This window comes from Oncorhynchus clarkii, chromosome 13, assembly GCF_045791955.1.
Source record: "Oncorhynchus clarkii lewisi isolate Uvic-CL-2024 chromosome 13, UVic_Ocla_1.0, whole genome shotgun sequence".
NCBI lineage: Eukaryota > Metazoa > Chordata > Actinopteri > Salmoniformes > Salmonidae > Oncorhynchus > Oncorhynchus clarkii.
Window position 1 is genome coordinate 4,144,179 of NC_092159.1, and position 18,274 is coordinate 4,162,452.

The 18,274-nt window shown below is 40.2% G+C and overlaps 1 protein-coding gene across 1 annotated transcript; it reads left to right on the forward strand.

The window, feature by feature from the left end:
* The first annotated feature begins 1,660 nt into the window (after positions 1 to 1,660).
* Positions 1,661 to 16,257, forward strand: LOC139424282 (uncharacterized). The gene is made up of 4 exons (XM_071175977.1): positions 1,661 to 2,049; positions 7,762 to 8,017; positions 8,151 to 8,935; positions 14,107 to 16,257. Exons 1-4 carry the CDS (start codon positions 1,903 to 1,905, stop codon positions 16,147 to 16,149), a joined length of 3,231 nt encoding a protein of 1,076 aa, XP_071032078.1. The 5' UTR covers positions 1,661 to 1,902; the 3' UTR covers positions 16,150 to 16,257.
* The last annotated feature ends 2,017 nt before the right edge of the window (positions 16,258 to 18,274 follow it).

Here is an 18,274-nt window from a genome sequence, read left to right on the forward strand (position 1 = left end):
AGCATGCAGAGACAACACACACATAGACACACATAGGCACACGGAGGGACACAGTGACACACACACACACTAGTATGCAGTACCTGACCTGTGGATGTCTGCGCTCCAGAACCATCTCACCCAACACACACGGAGGGTCAAGACACACACTCACACGGAGAGTCAAGACACACACACACAGAGAGTCAAGACACACACTCACACGGAGAGTCAAGACACACACTCACACAGAGAGTCAAGACACACACTCACACAGAGAGTCAAGACACACGGAGAGTCAAGACACACACTCACACGGAGGGTCAAGATACACACTCACACGGAGGGTCAAGACACACACTCACACGGAGGGTCAAGACACACACTCACACACGGAGAGTCAAGACACACACTCACACACGGAGAGTCAAGACACACACTCACACAGAGAGTCAAGACACACGGAGAGTCAAGACACACACTCACACGGAGGGTCAAGACACACACTCACACGGAGGGTCAAGACACACACTCACATGGAGGGTCAAGACACACTCACACGGAGGGTCAAGACACACTCACACGGAGGGTCAAGACACACACTCACACGGAGAGTCAAGACACACACTCACACGTAGGGTCAAGACACACACTCACACGGAGGGTCAAGACACACTCACACGGAGGGTCAAGACACACACTCACACGGAGAGTCAAGACACACACTGTAAAGACAAACTCAAAACACCCCCCTGCAGTTTTAAAGTGTTCCTCCCTCTGTGAGCTGCCATACTTTGTACTGTTTGTTTTGATAGAAGCAGGACCTACAGATGTTGAAATGTAACCTCTCTGTCTGTCTAACATAGACTATGTATGTATAGACACTATCTTGTGTGTAATGCATGTCATTTTGAATAGAATGGATTGGCTCTATTTTGACATTAAAAGCTATTTCTACCTTCTTGAGAAGTCCATGATTTGTGTTGGTACAATAATATGACATTCCATTACTGTTGTCATGTTCCTTAATTATGGTTTTGGGGAATTATTCAGAATAGCTGTTTTGGTCGTTAAGATATAATATATTTTGTATGATTATTCAACCTGAAAGAAAAGACATCAGTGAAGTTGAGATGAATGCAATGTGTAGTCGTTCCGTTAAACCACAAGATGACACTGTCGACACGTAAATCAATTACAAACAGTTTGAGTGAAGAAGTTGCTTTCTTTGATCAGTTTGGAACCGTGATTAACTGCCAAAATGATCTTCAAGCCAATTCACATATGATCTGAGACTGGGTAAAATATAATGTTATCATGCCCTAGTTAAATAAATGTTAAATAAATGTTGAATAAAATGTTAAATCCTATTCAGAAAGAAAGATGAAATGAATTTGCGCGCAATATGCGCAGCCACGACGGTCTAGAGCGCACAGATCTGTATTCTCGCGGGAACAGCGCATATCTCGTTCTGTTAAAACAGGGCAAACAACAACAGCAGCGGGCAACTTTCAAAATCAAGTGTGAAGGGAAAAATCAACATTTCTATCATTTTCTATAACGTTTCCAGATACAACAAACACGATTTAATAGTCGGATTATTTGTCCACGTTCACCCGATCAACATTGATTAGTCTATTGATCTAGCTAGCTTGCTAACTAGCCTTTAGTAAACACGCTGTGGGCGCGCAAGATGGCGGTCAGTGCAGATCATTTGTTTTGGTAGTTGAAGGAATGATTGGATTTCTTTACCCAAATATGACCGTTTGGTAGTTCATTTCTACGGTGATAAACCCCGTATGAATATGGTTTAGTTTTTTTTACCAAAGTAATTGATTACTTTCTGCAAGTTTTCTACCTCTAAAACTAAGTTTGACACTACTAGATAGCCAGATAAGCTTGCTAGCTCAAAAACTAACGCACATGGAAACTTCCACGACCAGAACCAAAAGGAAAGAAATGGGGAGATCGTCAGATGGACAGTTAACCACAAAAGATGGTGTGGTTGAGGGCACTCCTCTTCAGAATGTAACTGTGGGGGGAAATACTCCAATGGGTGATGACAATGTGGTGAGAATGGACAACAATACTCACAACTTGCGCCCCTCCAGTCCCCAGCTCAGGCCTGTTACCTTACGACCCCGGCACTCCAGTCAAGCCCCAGGGGGAAAGATGAGAGCCAAGAGGGTATGTCACTTATTGAGATGCAATTGTGGTAACAATATCTGGTTATCATATGACAACAACCACTCTGCAGGTGTAGAGCAGTTTTAAGAGGTGCATTTAAAGGGGAGGTCATCAGTAGTAAGACTCACCACTCTGCAGGTGTAGCAGTTTTAAGAGGTGCATTTAAAGGGAAGGTCATCAGTAGGAAGACTCACCGCTCTGCAGGTGTAGCAGTTTTAATAGGTGCATTTAAAGGGAAGGTCATCAGTTAGGAAGACTCACCACTCTGCAGGTGTAGCAGTTTTAATAGGTGCATTTAAAGGGAAGGTCGTCAGTAGTAAGACTCACCACTCTGGACGTTGGTTCATTTTAACAGTGAATTTCAACAGCTAAATGTTTTTATTAGGGAATATTTATGCATCCAACAACAAACAAAACAACGGGATATTATTTGAAGAATTTGAAGAAGAGACTCATAGAGTTCTAGGTGTATTTCAGGATATCAAAAGTATCTTAGGTGGAGATTTTAGTTCCGTATCTAATGTGATGATTGACAGATATCCCCCTCCTAACAGATCCAGCATTGTTAATCCTGAGTTTAATAACCGCCATCTTGGATTAGTCGATATTTGGAGATCTAAATGTCCTGAGAAAAAGGGACTTCACTTGGAGTAACATGGACATGTCCAGACAGTCAACAATTGACTTCTGGTTGATTTCTAATTCATTAGAGAATTCTGTAGTGAAGGTATCAATTGAACCATCAAGTCTTACTGATCATAAAGTTATATTCTCATCTTTAAATATTAATGGATCCGAAGTTAAACCGAACCGGAGTTATTGGAAACTCAATAGTAGACTGTTGGAAGATGATCATTTCAAGATGGATGCCAAAGATATTATACAAGACAATTGGAAGAAAGCCCAACTATTTAAGTCTTATGGGAAATATTGGGAATTCAGGAAGTGTGAAATAAGACAAACAGCCATATGAAGAGGTAAAGAAATTGCTGAACTTAAAAGATTGAGGGAAGATAAACTTATTAAGGAAATCCTTTCTCTAATCTCTATGGAGGACCTTGATGAAGAAGGAAAGGCTCAGTTATTCTCTTTACAACTAGAAATGGACCGGATGTATGAAGAGAGAGCAAAAGGGGCATTTGTAAGATCAAGAAGGAGATGGTTGGAGGAAGGTGGGGAAAAAATACAAAATACTTTTACAATTTAGAAAGAAAAAATTCTTAATGTACATCTTTTCATAAGCTTAATATAGATGGCAAAGAAAATGAAAACCCAAAAGATGTTTCAAAATATGTTTCAGAATTCCATGGTAACCTTTATACCAGTCATGCCTGTCCCACTAACAACATATCTGCCTTGCTAGGACTCTGTCAAAGACTATGCAAAATGTATAGATGAAGACTTCCAAAAGTCTTGTGATCAAATTATTTATATCAATTAAATAAAAAAAATGTATCAGCAAGTTGAAAGAGAACAAATCTCCAGGATGATGATGGCATTATCAGTGAATTCTATAAATATTATCAGAAGGATATTATTGAATTTATGTTTCATGTTTTTAAGGAGGCAATTGATTTAGGGGTCCTGCCTGTTTCTATGACACAAGGCCTCATTTCTGTAGTACCCAAACCAAACAAACATTCTATGATGTTAGAAAACTGGAGACCGATCACATTAATGAACAACGATGGAAAGATACTTGCATCCATCTTTTCAGAAAGACTGAAAAAAAGGTGTTGACCAAATCATTGATGAAACCCAGTCTGGTTTTATTAAGGGCAGACATATAGGTAATAGTATTCTACTAGTATTGGACTTGATAGACGACAATGAGCACACTATGGAAGATAGCTTTATTTTATTTGTAGACTTTTACAAGGCATTTGATACAGTTGGACATTATTTTATTTTTGACACTCTTACATTTTTTTGGGTTTTGGTCAATATTTTCCAAATGTAATTAAGACACTTTACAATAATAGTAACAGCCCTGTTAAATTATCCCATGGAACTTTACAGAGATTAGATGTGGAATTAAACAAGGATGCCCAATTTCTCCTTTCTCACAAGTTATGGCACTTCATATAAATAAGGATAGTTTTAGGGGGTATTCGGATACAAGACAAAGAGATAAAATATTGACCTGGCTGACGACACCAGCATTTAAAAATATAAAAAAAGATCCTAATGAAGTCAGGAAAGCTATTGAGTGTATTAATGCCTTCCACACATGTATCAGGTTTATCTCAGAATATCAGGAAATGTGAATAATTTTTGTGGAAAAGATGGGACTTAAACTCAGTATGTAATATCCCTGTAAAAGATGTGATCACATATCTTGGTATTAAAGTTAGCAAAGATCAGAAAGTAAGGTCCAACTTAAATGTCTTTCCTATTGTAGAGGACATTGGAAAGAGATTTAACTCCTGGTTATTAAGAGATCTTTATCTGGGCGTGTACTTTTATCAATCTGAAGGTCCAGATGAGTTTATACCTCCCTTGCCTTGGATGTTCCTCTGTCAGTAACTAAAATGGTTGATACTAAATAATTTAACGTCACATGGAGGAATAAACCTCATTATTTAATAAAAGCGGTAATATGTAGCACCCAAGGTGAGGGAGGGCTGAATACTCTGGATTGTAAAACCTCTAATATAATATTTCAGATTAAATGGAAACAAAACTACTTAAGAAATAAGGATTGCATCTGGAATATCATCCCTAATTTAATATTCCAACAGATTGGTGGTCTAGAAGTCTTACTAAAATGCAACGTTGATTTGGGTAAAATCCCTATTAAGCTGCAAACTTTCATATACAAGTACTTCTAACTTGGAACCTCACGTACAAACACAATGTTTCCCCTCATAGGTATACAATCTGGAACAATAAAGACATAAAATACAAAAACATCTTTATTGTTCCAGAACTGGTTTGACAACAACATTATTTGGGTTAAACAATTATTGAATAATATATGATTATCCAGAATTTATTAGAACACTCAATGTTACATTCACTCCTGAGGAGTATCAAATTGTTGTTCGAGCTGTCCCTAAAGGTGTTGTTAGAGCTGTCCCTAAAGGTGTTGTTAGAGCTGTCCCTAAAGGTGTTGTTAGAGCTGTCCCTAAAGGTGTTGTTAGAGCTGTCCCTAAAGGTGTTGTTAGAGCTGTCCCTAAAGGTGTTGTTAGAGCTGTCCCTAAAGGTGTTGTTAGAGCTGTCCCTAAAGGTGTTGTTAGAGCTGTCCCTAAAGGTGTTGTTAGAGCTGTCCCTAAAGGTGTTGTTAGAGCTGTCCCTAAAGGTGTTGTTAGAGCTGTCCCTAAAGGTGTTGTTCGAGCTGTCCCTAAAGGTGTTGTTCGAGCTGTCCCTAAAGGTGTTGTTCGAGCTGTCCCTAAAGGTGTTGTTAGAGCTGTCCCTAAAGGTGTTGTTCGAGCTGTCCCTAAAGGTGTTGTTAGAGCTGTCCCTAAAGGTGTTGTTAGAGCTGTCCCTAAAGGTGTTGTTAGAGCTGTCCCTAAAGGTGTTGTTAGAGCTGTCCCTAAAGGTGTTGTTAGAGCTGTCCCTAAAGGTGTTGTTAGAGCTGTCCCTAAAGGTGTTGTTAGAGCTGTCCCTAAAGGTGTTGTTAGAGCTGTCCCTAAAGGTGTTGTTAGAGCTGTCCCTAAAGGTGTTGTTAGAGCTGTCCCTAAAGGTGTTGTTAGAGCTGTCCCTAAAGGTGTTGTTAGAGCTGTCCCTAAAGGTGTTGTTCGAGCTGTCCCTAAAGGTGTTGTTAGAGCTGTCCCTAAAGGTGTTGTTCGAGCTGTCCCTAAAGGTGTTGTTAGAGCTGTCCCTAAAGGTGTTGTTAGAGCTGTCCCTAAAGGTGTTGTTAGAGCTGTCCCTAAAGGTGTTGTTGTCCCTAAAGGTGTTGTTAGAGCTGTCCCTAAAGGTGTTGTTGTCCCTAAAGGTGTTGTTAGAGCTGTCCCTAAAGGTGTTGTTGTCCCTAAAGGTGTTGTTAGAGCTGTCCCTAAAGGTGTTGTTGTCCCTAAAGGTGCTGTTAGAGCTGTCCCTAAAGGTGTTGTTGTCCCTAAAGGTGTTGTTAGAGCTGTCCCTAAAGGTGTTGTTGTCCCTAAAGGTGTTGTTAGAGCTGTCCCTAAAGGTGTTGTTGTCCCTAAAGGTGCTGTTCTTCTCTTAGGAGAATATAACAATACTCCAAGTGCAACTGTTGAAGGTTTTGTAGCCTCAGTTCTCAATGAGAAGACATGTAATAACATGTATATTTATTTTTATACCTTTATTTAACCAGGCAAGTCAGTTAAGAACAAATTCTTATTTTCAATGACGGCCTAGGAACTGTGGGGCGGCAGGGTAGCCTAGTGGTTAGAGCGTTGGACTAGTAACCGGAAGGTTGCGAGTTCAAACCCCCGAGCTGACAAGGTACAAATCTGTCGTTCTGCCCCTGAACAGGCAGTTAACTCACTGTTCCTAGGCCGTCATTGAAAATAAGAATTTGTTCTTAACTGACTTGCCTGGTTAAATAAAGGTAAAAAAAATAAGGAAACTATGTCATGTAACTATGTCAACATGTTACTATTCCCTCTGCTAAAATGTACTGGAATGCAGCCCTAAGACAAGTTTCGTTGTTGTCTGGTAAATATTGTATATCTAATAAGGTGAAAGGAGTATCGTACAAACTCATTCATAGAATCTACCCTGTAAAGACATTTATTATAGACAGATTTAAAATAGCTATTGATAACAAATGTCTATTTTGTGGCTGTGACCCAGAGACTCTTGACCATTTGTTTTGGGACTGTTCTTATGTCAGAAGATTTTGGAGTGAGTTAGAAGATTAATGGAATGGAATGTCATATTATTGTACCAATATAAATCAGGGACTTCTCAAGAAGGTAGAAATAGCTTTTAATGTCAAAATAGAGCCGATCCATTCTATTCAAAATGACACACATTACACACAAGATAGACTATGTATGTATAGACACTATGTTAGATTACATTTCACCTTATGTTGTACCTCTGTTTGTCTTATGTAGCAGACAAAGGCAGGCAACTACACAGGACAAGATAGACTATGTATGTATAGACACTATGTTAGACAGACAGAGAGGTTACATTTCACCTTATGTTGTACCTCTGTTTGTCTTATGTAGTAAAAATAATGGATTTCAGCAGACAAAGGCAGGCAGGCAACTACACAGGACAGACAGAGGTACATGGTAACTACACAGGACAGACAGAGGTACAAGCATTTACCACGTTACCTTTTTAAGAAATCGATGTAGTCAGAGCTGAACTCTACAGACCCTTGTCACTGTTTGACCCCGAGGAGAAGATTATCTTCAAAAACTTCCGTCATGAGGTCAATGACTGTTCTGTGTAATGTACTGGAACTGAGATTCATGATTAAGGGCTGGTAAGTAAGCTTAAGATAACCCAAATAATTCCTCCACATTGCTGTCGTTGCCATAGCAACGTGAGCTTGCTAGTTCCATTTTATTAGCTGGGATTCCTAGTGCATGGAATATTGAGCACGTTCTATCCCTTTATCATTTAGTGAAACTCACCTTTCACTTGTTGTGCTTCCTCTTTTGGATCCATCTCTAGTCTTCCATGTCTGTATCCAAGTCCACAGAGTCCCCGGGTTCTGGCTGTGGTGTTCCAGCCCAGAGAACCTCAAAGCAGGCTCCAGAGATGGTCTCAGTGAAGCTGGAGGACTGCAGTCAAACACTGGAACTTAATGTGATTGTCAAAGAGGAATGGGAGGAGAGAGAAGTCAAAGAGGAGGTGGAGAACAGGGAAGTGTCTGCTCCAGACCTAGAGGAGGAGGAGGAGGCAGCAGTAGATAGTGTCACTGACCCAGGTAAGTTCAGGTGTGGAGTACGGAGAGAGGTTGGTGCCTGTTGTATTGCTTCTGCTGGCATCAAACGTATTTTAAAGCCTCTTCAATGCTTCTGATCCTGATTCTAACCCCATATCGGTCCATATTCCCACAGGAGAGATCTCCAACACAGGTTCAGACGGTGAGCCCAGTTCCACAGCATCAGGAAACCATAAACAACACAGACGGAGGAACTCAAGACAGAAACATCACCACTGCATGGACTGCTTCACTAGTTTCTATGATCCAGAGGAGTTGAGAAGGCACACTTGTAGGCCCCACCCCTGCTCAGATTGCAGAGGCAGTTTTATTTGTCCAACTCACCTCATACCACACCAACAGACTCTCAAAAGAAAGAAGCCTTACATGTGTGGTCAATGTGGCAAGAGATTTCAGACCCCAAGCACCTTGAAGACGCACCAGCTTACTCACACAGGAAAGAAGCCTTTCCATTGCGCCCAATGTGGGAAGAGTTTCAGTGATGAAGGAAATCGTAATAAACATCAGATAATGCACACAGGAGAGAAGCCTCATCAATGCTCTGAATGCGGGAAGAGTTTCAATCAGTTATCACATTTAAAGGCACACCAACAAACTCACACAGGAGACAATATTTTTCACTGCTCTCCGTGTGGGAAGGGTTTCAGTCTGTCATCTAATCTGAAGAGGCACCAGCTAATGCACAAAGAGAAGCCTTACCACTGTTCCCAATGCGGTAAAAGCTTCAATCAAGCAGGAGACCTAAAGACACATCAGAGAGTACACAGTGGCGAGAAGCCCTACCACTGCCCCCAATGTGGAAAGAGCTTTAGTCGGGCAGGACGGCTAAGTGAACACCAGAAATATCACACCGGAGAGAAGCCATACCACTGTGATCAGTATGGGAAGAGTTTCCATCAGGTAGGACACCTAAATAACCACCAAAGGATACACACGGGAGAAACCGTACAGCTGTGAACAGTGTGGAAAGAGATTCCATTGGGAAGGATACCTAAATAATCATCAGAGAATACACACAGGCGAGAAGCCTTACCACTGCTCTCCGTGTGGGATGAGTTTCACTTGGTTATCGTCCCTAAAATATCACCAGTTAAAATGTCAGGGTCGTTCCATTATTACTATTATTATCCAATATTAAAATACATGTTCAATGAGATGCCCTTTAATATAGGCCATTGTGAAATCAATAAATCCGGTCTTTAATATAAATACTAAAGGCCGATTTTAATTAGGGACGATTTTTCAAGTTTTCATAACAATTGGTCATCGGCATTTTTGGACACCGATTATGGCCGATTACATTGCATTCCATGAGGAAACTGCGTGGCAGGCTTGACCACTTGGTACGCGAGTGCAGTAGGAGCCAAGGTAAGTTGCTAGCTAGCATTAAACTTATCTTATAAAAAAACAATCAATCTTCACATCATCACTAGTTAACTATACATGGTTGATGATATTACTAGGTTAACTAGCTTGTCCTGCGTTGCATATAGTCGATGCGGTGCCTTTTAATTTATCATCGAATCACAGCCTACCTCGCCAAGCGGGGGAGGATTTAACAAAAGCACAATTGTTGCACGAATGTACCTCACCATAAACAGCAATGTACCTAACCATAGACATCAATGTACCTCACCATAGACATCAATGTACCTCACAATAAACATCAATGTACCTAACCATAGACATCAATGTACCTCACAATAAACATCAATGTACCTCACCATAAACATCAATGTACCTCACCATAGACATCAATGTACCTCACAATAAACATCAATGTACCTAACCATAGACATCAATGTACCTCACCATAAACACCAATGTACCTCACCATAGACATCAATGTACCTCACCATAAACATCAATGTACCTCACCATAAACACCAATGTACCTCACCATAAACACCAATGTACCTAACCATAGACATCAATGTACCTCACCATAGACATCAATGTACCTCACCATAGACATCAATGTACCTAACCATAGACATCAATGTACCTAACCATAAACATCAATGTACCTCACCATAGACATCAATGTACCTCACCATAGACATCAATGTACCTCACCATAGACATCAATGTACCTCACCATAGACATCAATGTACCTCACCATAGACATCAATGTACCTAACCATAAACATCAATGTACCATAAACACCAATGTACCTCACCATAGACACCAATGTACCTCACCATAAACACCAATGTACCTCACCATAAACATCAATGTACCTAACCATAAACATCAATGTACCTCACCATAGACATCAATGTACCTCACCATAGACATCAATGTACCTCACCATAGACATCAATGTACCTCACCATAAACACCAATGTACCTCACCATAAACATCAATGTACCTCACCATAAACAGCAATGTACCTCACCATAAACATCAATGCCTTTCTTAAAATCAATACAAAGAAGTATATATGTTTCTTAAACCTGCATATTTCGTTAAAATAAATTAACGTTAGCAGGCAATATTAAACTTGGGAAATATCAATATTAAACTAGGGAAATATCAATATTAAACTAGGGAAATATTAAACTAGGGAAATATCAATATTAAACTAGGGAAATATCAATATTAAACTGGGGAAACATTAATATTAAACTAGGGAAACATTAATATTAAACTAGGGAAATATCAATATTAAACTAGGGAAATATCAATATTAAACTAGGGAAATATCAATATTAAACTAGGGAAATATTAAACTAGGGAAATATCAATATTAAACTAGGGAAATATTAAACTAGGGAAATATTAACTAGGGAAATATCCATATTAAACTAGGGAAATATCAATATTAAACTAGGGAAATATCAATATTAAACTAGGGAAATATCAATATTAAACTAGGGAAATATTAATATTAAACTAGGGAAATATTAATATTAAACTAGGGAAATATCAATATTAAACTAGGGAAATATCAATATTAAACTAGGGAAATATCCATATTAAACTAGGGAAATATCAATATTAAACTAGGGATTTTTTTAATATTAAACTAGGGAAATATTAAACTAGGGAAATATTAAACTAGGGAAATATTCATATTAAACTAGGGAAATATTCATATTAAACTAGGGAAATTTTAATATTAAACTAGGGAAATTTTAATATTAAACTAGGGAAATATCAATATTAAACTTGTGTCACTTCTCTTGCGTTCATTGCATTCAGAGTCAGGGTATATACAACAGAGTGGGCCGCCTGGCTCGTTGCGAACATAATTATGACATAACATTGAAGGTTGTGCAATGTAACAGCAATATTTAGACTTAGGGATGCCACCCGTTAGATAAAATACAGAACGGTTCCATATTTCATTGAAAGAATAAACATTTTGTTTTCGAAATTATAGTTTCCGGATTTGACCATATTAATGACCAAAGGCTCGTATTTCTGTGTGTTAATATTATAATTAAGTCTACAATTGGATATTTGATAGCGCAGTCTGACTGAGCGGTGGCAGGCAGCAGAAGGCTCGTAAGCATTCATTCAAACAGCACTTTCCTGCGTTTGCCAGCAGCTCTTAGCAATGCTTGAAGCACAGCGCTGTTTATGACTTCAAGCCTATCAACTCCCGAGATTAGGCTGGCAATACTAAAGTGCCTATTAGAACATCCAATAGTCAAAGGTATATGAAATGTTATAGAGAGAAAAAGTTGACGTGTCATAATTCCTGTAATAACTTGCGGCTGAACTTGAAAAGGGTTCCTTCGTTATTTTACCGTTCATGTCTTCCATAGAGAATGTTACTATCATTATGACCTCATCATGTTGGTCTGACCCCATAGAGAATGCTACCATCATTATGACCTCATCATGTTGGTCTGACCCCATAGAGAATGTTACCATCATTATGACCTCATCATGTTGGTCTGACCCCATAGAGAATGTTACTATCATTATGACCTCATCATGTTGGTCTGACCCCATAGAGAATGTTACTATCCTTATGACCTCATCATGTTGGTCTGACCCCATAGAGAATGTTACTATCCTTATGACCTCATCATGTTGGTCTGACTCCATAGAGAATGTTACCATCATTATGACCTCATCATGTTGGTCTGACCCCCTAGAGAATGTTACCATCATTATGACCTCCTCATGTTGGTCTGACTCCATAGAGAATGTTACTATCATTATGACCTCATCATGTTGGTCTGACCCCATAGAGAATGTTACCATCATTATGACCTCATCATGTTGGTCTGACCCCATAGAGAATGTTACCATCATTATGACCTCATCATGTTGGTCTGACCCCATAGAGAATGTTACTATCATTATGACCTCATCATGTTGGTCTGACCCCATAGAGAATGTTACTATCATTATGACCTCATCATGTTGGTCTGACCCCATAGAGAATGTTACTATCATTATGACCTCATCATGTTGGTCTGACCCCATAGAGAATGTTACTATCATTATGACCTCATCATGTTGGTCTGACCCCATAGAGAATGTTCCTATCATTATGACCTCATCATGTTGGTCTGACCCCATAGAGAATGTTACTATCATTATGACCTCATCATGTTGGTCTGACCCCATAGAGAATGTTACTATCATTATGACCTCATCATGTTGGTCTGACCCCACAGAGAATGTTACCATCATTATGACCTCATCATGTTGGTCTGACCCCATAGAGAATGTTACTGTCATTATGACCTCATCATGTTGGTCTGACCCCATAGAGAATGTTACTATCGTTATGACCTCATCATGTTGGTCTGACCCCATAGAGAATGTTACCATCATTATGGCCTCATCATGTTGGTCTGACCCCATAGAGAATGTTACCATCATTATGACCTCATCATGTTGGTCTGACCCCATAGAGAATGTTACTATCATTATGACCTCATCATGTTGGTCTGACCCCATAGAGAATGTTACTATCATTATGACCTCATCATGTTGGTCTGACCCCATAGAGAATGTTACTATCATTATGACCTCATCATGTTGGTCTGACCCCATAGAGAATGTTCCTATCATTATGACCTCATCATGTTGGTCTGACCCCATAGAGAATGTGACTATCATTATGACCTCATCATGTTGGTCTGACCCCATAGAGAATGTTACTATCATTATGACCTCATCATGTTGGTCTGACCCCATAGAGAATGTTACTATCATTATGACCTCATCATGTTGGTCTGACCCCATAGAGAATGTTACCATCATTATGACCTCATCATGTTGGTCTGACCCCATAGAGAATGTTACTATCATTATGACCTCATCATGTTGGTCTGACCCCATAGAGAATGTTACTATCATTATGACCTCATCATGTTGGTCTGACCCCATAGAGAATGTTACTATCATTATGACCTCATCATGTTGGTCTGACCCCATAGAGAATGTTACTATCATTATGACCTCATCATGTTGGTCTGACCCCATAGAGAATGTTCCTATCATTATGACCTCATCATGTTGGTCTGACCCCATAGAGAATGTTACTATCATTATGACCTCATAGAGAACGTCTTGATCTACTCCAACGCCTCGGTGTTTTTGATACTCGTGTAAATCTCACTAGGATAAGGTAACGTTTGTCAACATATTTTCAATAAATCCACTCTACTAAAAAAATATTTATCTTCGCTTATATTTAGTCTATATTGATCAGAGTTACCTTGTCCTATGGATATCTGCACAGTGATCAAATTGTGAAGGTGGTGTAATCCTACAGGAAACACAGACCGTATTTGAATTCGATCTAAGGATCTATGGAATGAATGAATGAATGAATGAAGGAACCGCTTTTCAGATTTTGCTGGAAGGTGTCATGGGAATTATGACTCACACTTTGGTCGTCGGTTCTTACCATGCCCAGTATTAAAATAGGATTTCCTGCATATAGAAATGACAGTTTTTGTTTTCAACATTCATCACAGGTAACTTAAACTCAATCTTTATTAGTCAAACAGTTGAGAGTATTTGTGTCTCCTAAGCAGACTTCTGTATCCTTGTCACTTCAGAGAGCTGTGTGTGTGTGTGTGTGATTAATTTTACAGATGGCAGAGAAAAGCAGAGCACCAGTGTGGGACTATTACATTGAATTGGCACCAGGGAAAGCAAGGTGTCTTATTTGTGATAACGATATAAGCATGGGGTCAGCAATGGCTAAATCCAAAAATACCACTAACCTGTGGAATCACCTTAAGAACACCCATCCAAAAGCCCATAAGGAAGCAATGATGAAAAAAGCAAACGCAAATTCTTCACAAGGGAAAAGTGATACAGACACGTCACAGACATCGCAGGCTACACTCTTGCAACTGTTTAATAAACAAGCAAAATGGCAGGACAAAGATCCAAAATGGCAGGACAAAGATCCAAAATGGCAGGACAAAGATCCAAAATGGCAGGACAAAGATCCAAAATGGCAGGACAAAGATCCAAAATGGCAGGACAAAGACCCAAAATGGCAGGACAAAGATCCAAAATGGCAGGACAAAGACCCAAAATGGCAGGACAAAGACCCAAGGGCCAAGAAGATGGATGAAGCAATTATTGAGATGATTGCCACTGACAACCAGCCATTCACAGTGGTGTCTGGTGTTGGTTTTCAGCGGCTGATTAGTCTTGCTGAACCCCTGTACAGGATCAAAGATGAAACATTCTTTCGCACAGAAATGCTAGATAAAACACATGAAAGAGTTGTGATGAAAGTGAAGAATCTGGTGGCACCAGGGAACGCTCCACACATGGCATTCACAACGGACTGCTGGTCAGGCACTACAGAGTTCCTGATGAGCCTTACTGGACATTTCATTGACGATGTCTGGACAAGAAAGCAGGTTGTGCTGAATGTCAAGACTATGACTGGATCACACGCAGGAAACTACCTCGGAGGGATGTTTTTGACCACGATGGAATACTGGGACATCCACACAGAACGTGTAGTGCTGGTCCTCAGAGACATTGGGGCAAACATGATGAAAGGTGTGAGACTGGCGGAGCTTCCAGACTTCAGCTGCAGTGCACACACCCTACAGCTTGTAATCAACGACGGCCTGTCCAGTCAGAGAGCTGTGCTAAACATTATTGCCGTGTTGAAGAGCTGTGCAACTCACTTTGACCAATCTGTACTGGCCAAACAGAGGCTGGGGGCCATTCAGGAAGAGCTTGGCCTTCCCAAACACAGCATCATCCAAGCATTTCAAACTCGCTGGAACTCAACACTACACATGTTGCAGAGGATGTTTGAACAGAGGCGTGCACTGAATGCGTATGCAGGTGAATACGGACACATCAGCGGTTTGTCTGCTACACAGTGGGACATTGTCTCTGGCCTAATTGAGACTCTGGCACCTATGGAGGAGGTGACCGTGGAGATGAGCCACTCCAACTCTACAGCAGCATGCATCATCCCCAGTGTGTCGGTGCTGAAGCTGATGCTGCAGCAGGAGGGTTCTTCTACTCAAGGCATCAACACTTTACGGAAGACCATGTTGGACAGTCTGACAAGGAGGTTCTCCATAGCCGAGGAGACAAAGTGCCTGGTGCTGGCGACTGTCCTGGATCCACGTTACAAGAGCTATGCCTTCGCCTCAGGGACAGCACTAGAGAAAGCAAAAGAGTGGCTGAAGGAGGAGTCTGACCTACTAAGGAAACCAAATCCCAGAGCCACAGCAGAAAGGACGAGTGAAGAGGAGGACACAGATCCAGGTGCAAAAAAACAAAGAGTCCAGGTAGATCAGCCACCCAGTCTGGTGGACAGCCTCTACGCTAGAATCCTTGGAAGCCAACAGGGCAGGGCTGAAGTCCAGTGCAGTTTTGACATTGAGTTGGAGCGTTACCTCACAGAGCCTGTCATGGACAGAAAGAGCGGCTTGCCTTTGGAGTGGTGGAAGCAGAACGAGAACAGATTTCAATCACTCGCTCCACTGGCGAAGAAGTTTCTCTGTCCTCCATCTTCTTCGGTCCCAAGCGAGAGAGTGTTCAGTGAGGTGGGGAACATTTATGATAAGTGGAGGAGCAGACTGACAGGGGACCAGGCAGACAAGCTCTGCTTTCTACACTACAACCTAAAACTTCTTAACTGGGATTATTGAAGACCCATGAAAGCTGCTGGTTCCTTTTAACATGTTGTTCTCATGTCATTTGAGACTAGATTCATTTGATGTATTCAGTTAAAATTAAAAGTGTACATTGTTCATTCAGTATTGTTGTAATTGTCATTATTACAAATATATATATATATATATATATAATATTGGAGGATACAAAAGCCGATACCGATTAATCGGCCAATTAAAAAAAGTATATAAAAAAAATACATACACACACACATATATATATCGATTGGTCAAATAAAAACTTGGCTGATTAATTGGTTTCAGCTTTTTTTGGTCCTCAAATCATCGGTATCGTCGTTGAAGAATCATAATCGGTCGACTTCTAATAGACTTGCTAAATTACCAAAATTCAGCATTTTGAAATGCCACTTCTAGGGAGATTTTAACCCACTTAATCCCAAAATGCCCCTCTGTGTCACTTCTAGGGAGGTTTTAACCCACTTAATCCCAGAATGTCTCCAAGCTTCACCACCATTGTAAAGCCAGAGGTGTTGCTTTGACAGTCATTTCTGAAGATTGTTATTGATTTCATGTAGAAACATTGAATGTGTAATAGTGAACACAGAGTGAAAGCAAATGAGCTGGTTCTTTGGCCATTTCCTGGTGTTTGATTGTGAAAACTGAGTGGGATCCCCTGTTAGCCAGGCTAAATGTTATGCTAATTAATGATAAATGTTAGCATGGTTGGCTAATGACTGATCAGTGGATAAATGGTAGGCTAATTAATGATAAATGGTAGCATGGTTGGCTATTGAATGAGCGATAGATAAATGGTAGCATGGTTGGCTATTGTCACGTAGAGAAAGCCAGAAGGTTAAACTGGAAAACCTCTATCAACTAAAAAGATGGCGGAGCCACAACAGTACTTCTGTGTGTTTATTTCCATGGTGAACCCAGAAGAAAAACAACAGTACTTCTGGGTGTTTATTTACATGGTGAACCCAGAAGAGAAACAACAGTACTTCTGGGTGTTTATTTACATGGTGAACCCAGAAGAAAAACAACAGTACTTCTGGGTGTTTATTTACATGGTGAACCCAGAAGAGAAACAACAGTACTTCTGGGTGTTTATTTACATGGTGAACCCAGAAGAAAAACAACAGTACTTCTGGGTGTTTATTTACATGGTGAACCCAGAAGAAAAACAACAGTACTTCTGGGTGTTTATTTACATGGTGAACCCAGAAGAGAAACAACAGTACTTCTGGGTGTTTATTTACATGGTGAACCCAGAAGAGAAACAACAGTACTTCTGGGTGTTTATTTACATGGTGAACCCAGAAGAAAAACAACAGTACTTCCATCCAAAGTATACATTATGGGGACAGCTTAAAAACAATGCTGCCCCATCAACGGCTCAATCCGTAATGGTCCCTTCCTTTGAACTGAAAGAGGCTCTTTTTGTAGGGGAAGCCTCTCCCATTAGAACATACCATAAATTATATACATTGCAACACATTTCTCATGATACAATATACCAATATAACACATTTACACAATCCACCCCTACTGACATGGTGTCTTCCAATATGCCCATTCACGTGAACAAGCCATTCTGGACAGGCACTACAAAGCCAGCCCGATTCCCTTAGCTCGGGTCTTTATCCCAGCATACCCGGAAGCTACAGAGACGGAGAGCGAGGAACAGAACCAAACAAACAACGTTCTCAACCATAACATTGATAAGTACAATAAACGTTGCGTAAATTAAACATGAGCGCTTGTCTGTATATTATTTATGCCATAAACTGTTGCTGACGGGAGGTAATAATAGTGTGTAATGTATGTTCTAAGATAGCGAAGTTAACTTCTGTGATAATGGAGCAGGGAGGTGTGTGTGTGTGTGTGTGTGTGTGTGTGTGTGTGTGTGTGTGTGTGTGTGTGTGTGTGTGTGTGTGTGTGTGTGTGTGTGTGTGTGTGTGTGTGTGTGTGTGTCTCGGACTTCTCCGTCACAGCTATTGATTGAGAGATGGATAAATGGTAGCCTAATATTAGTTAGTGTAACCAGTCATGTCAGAAAAGGAGAGAGAGAGATGGCCTGCAATATGATTATGATAGTTCTATATAATAAAAATCTAATGAATAGGAGACATGTTGCTTA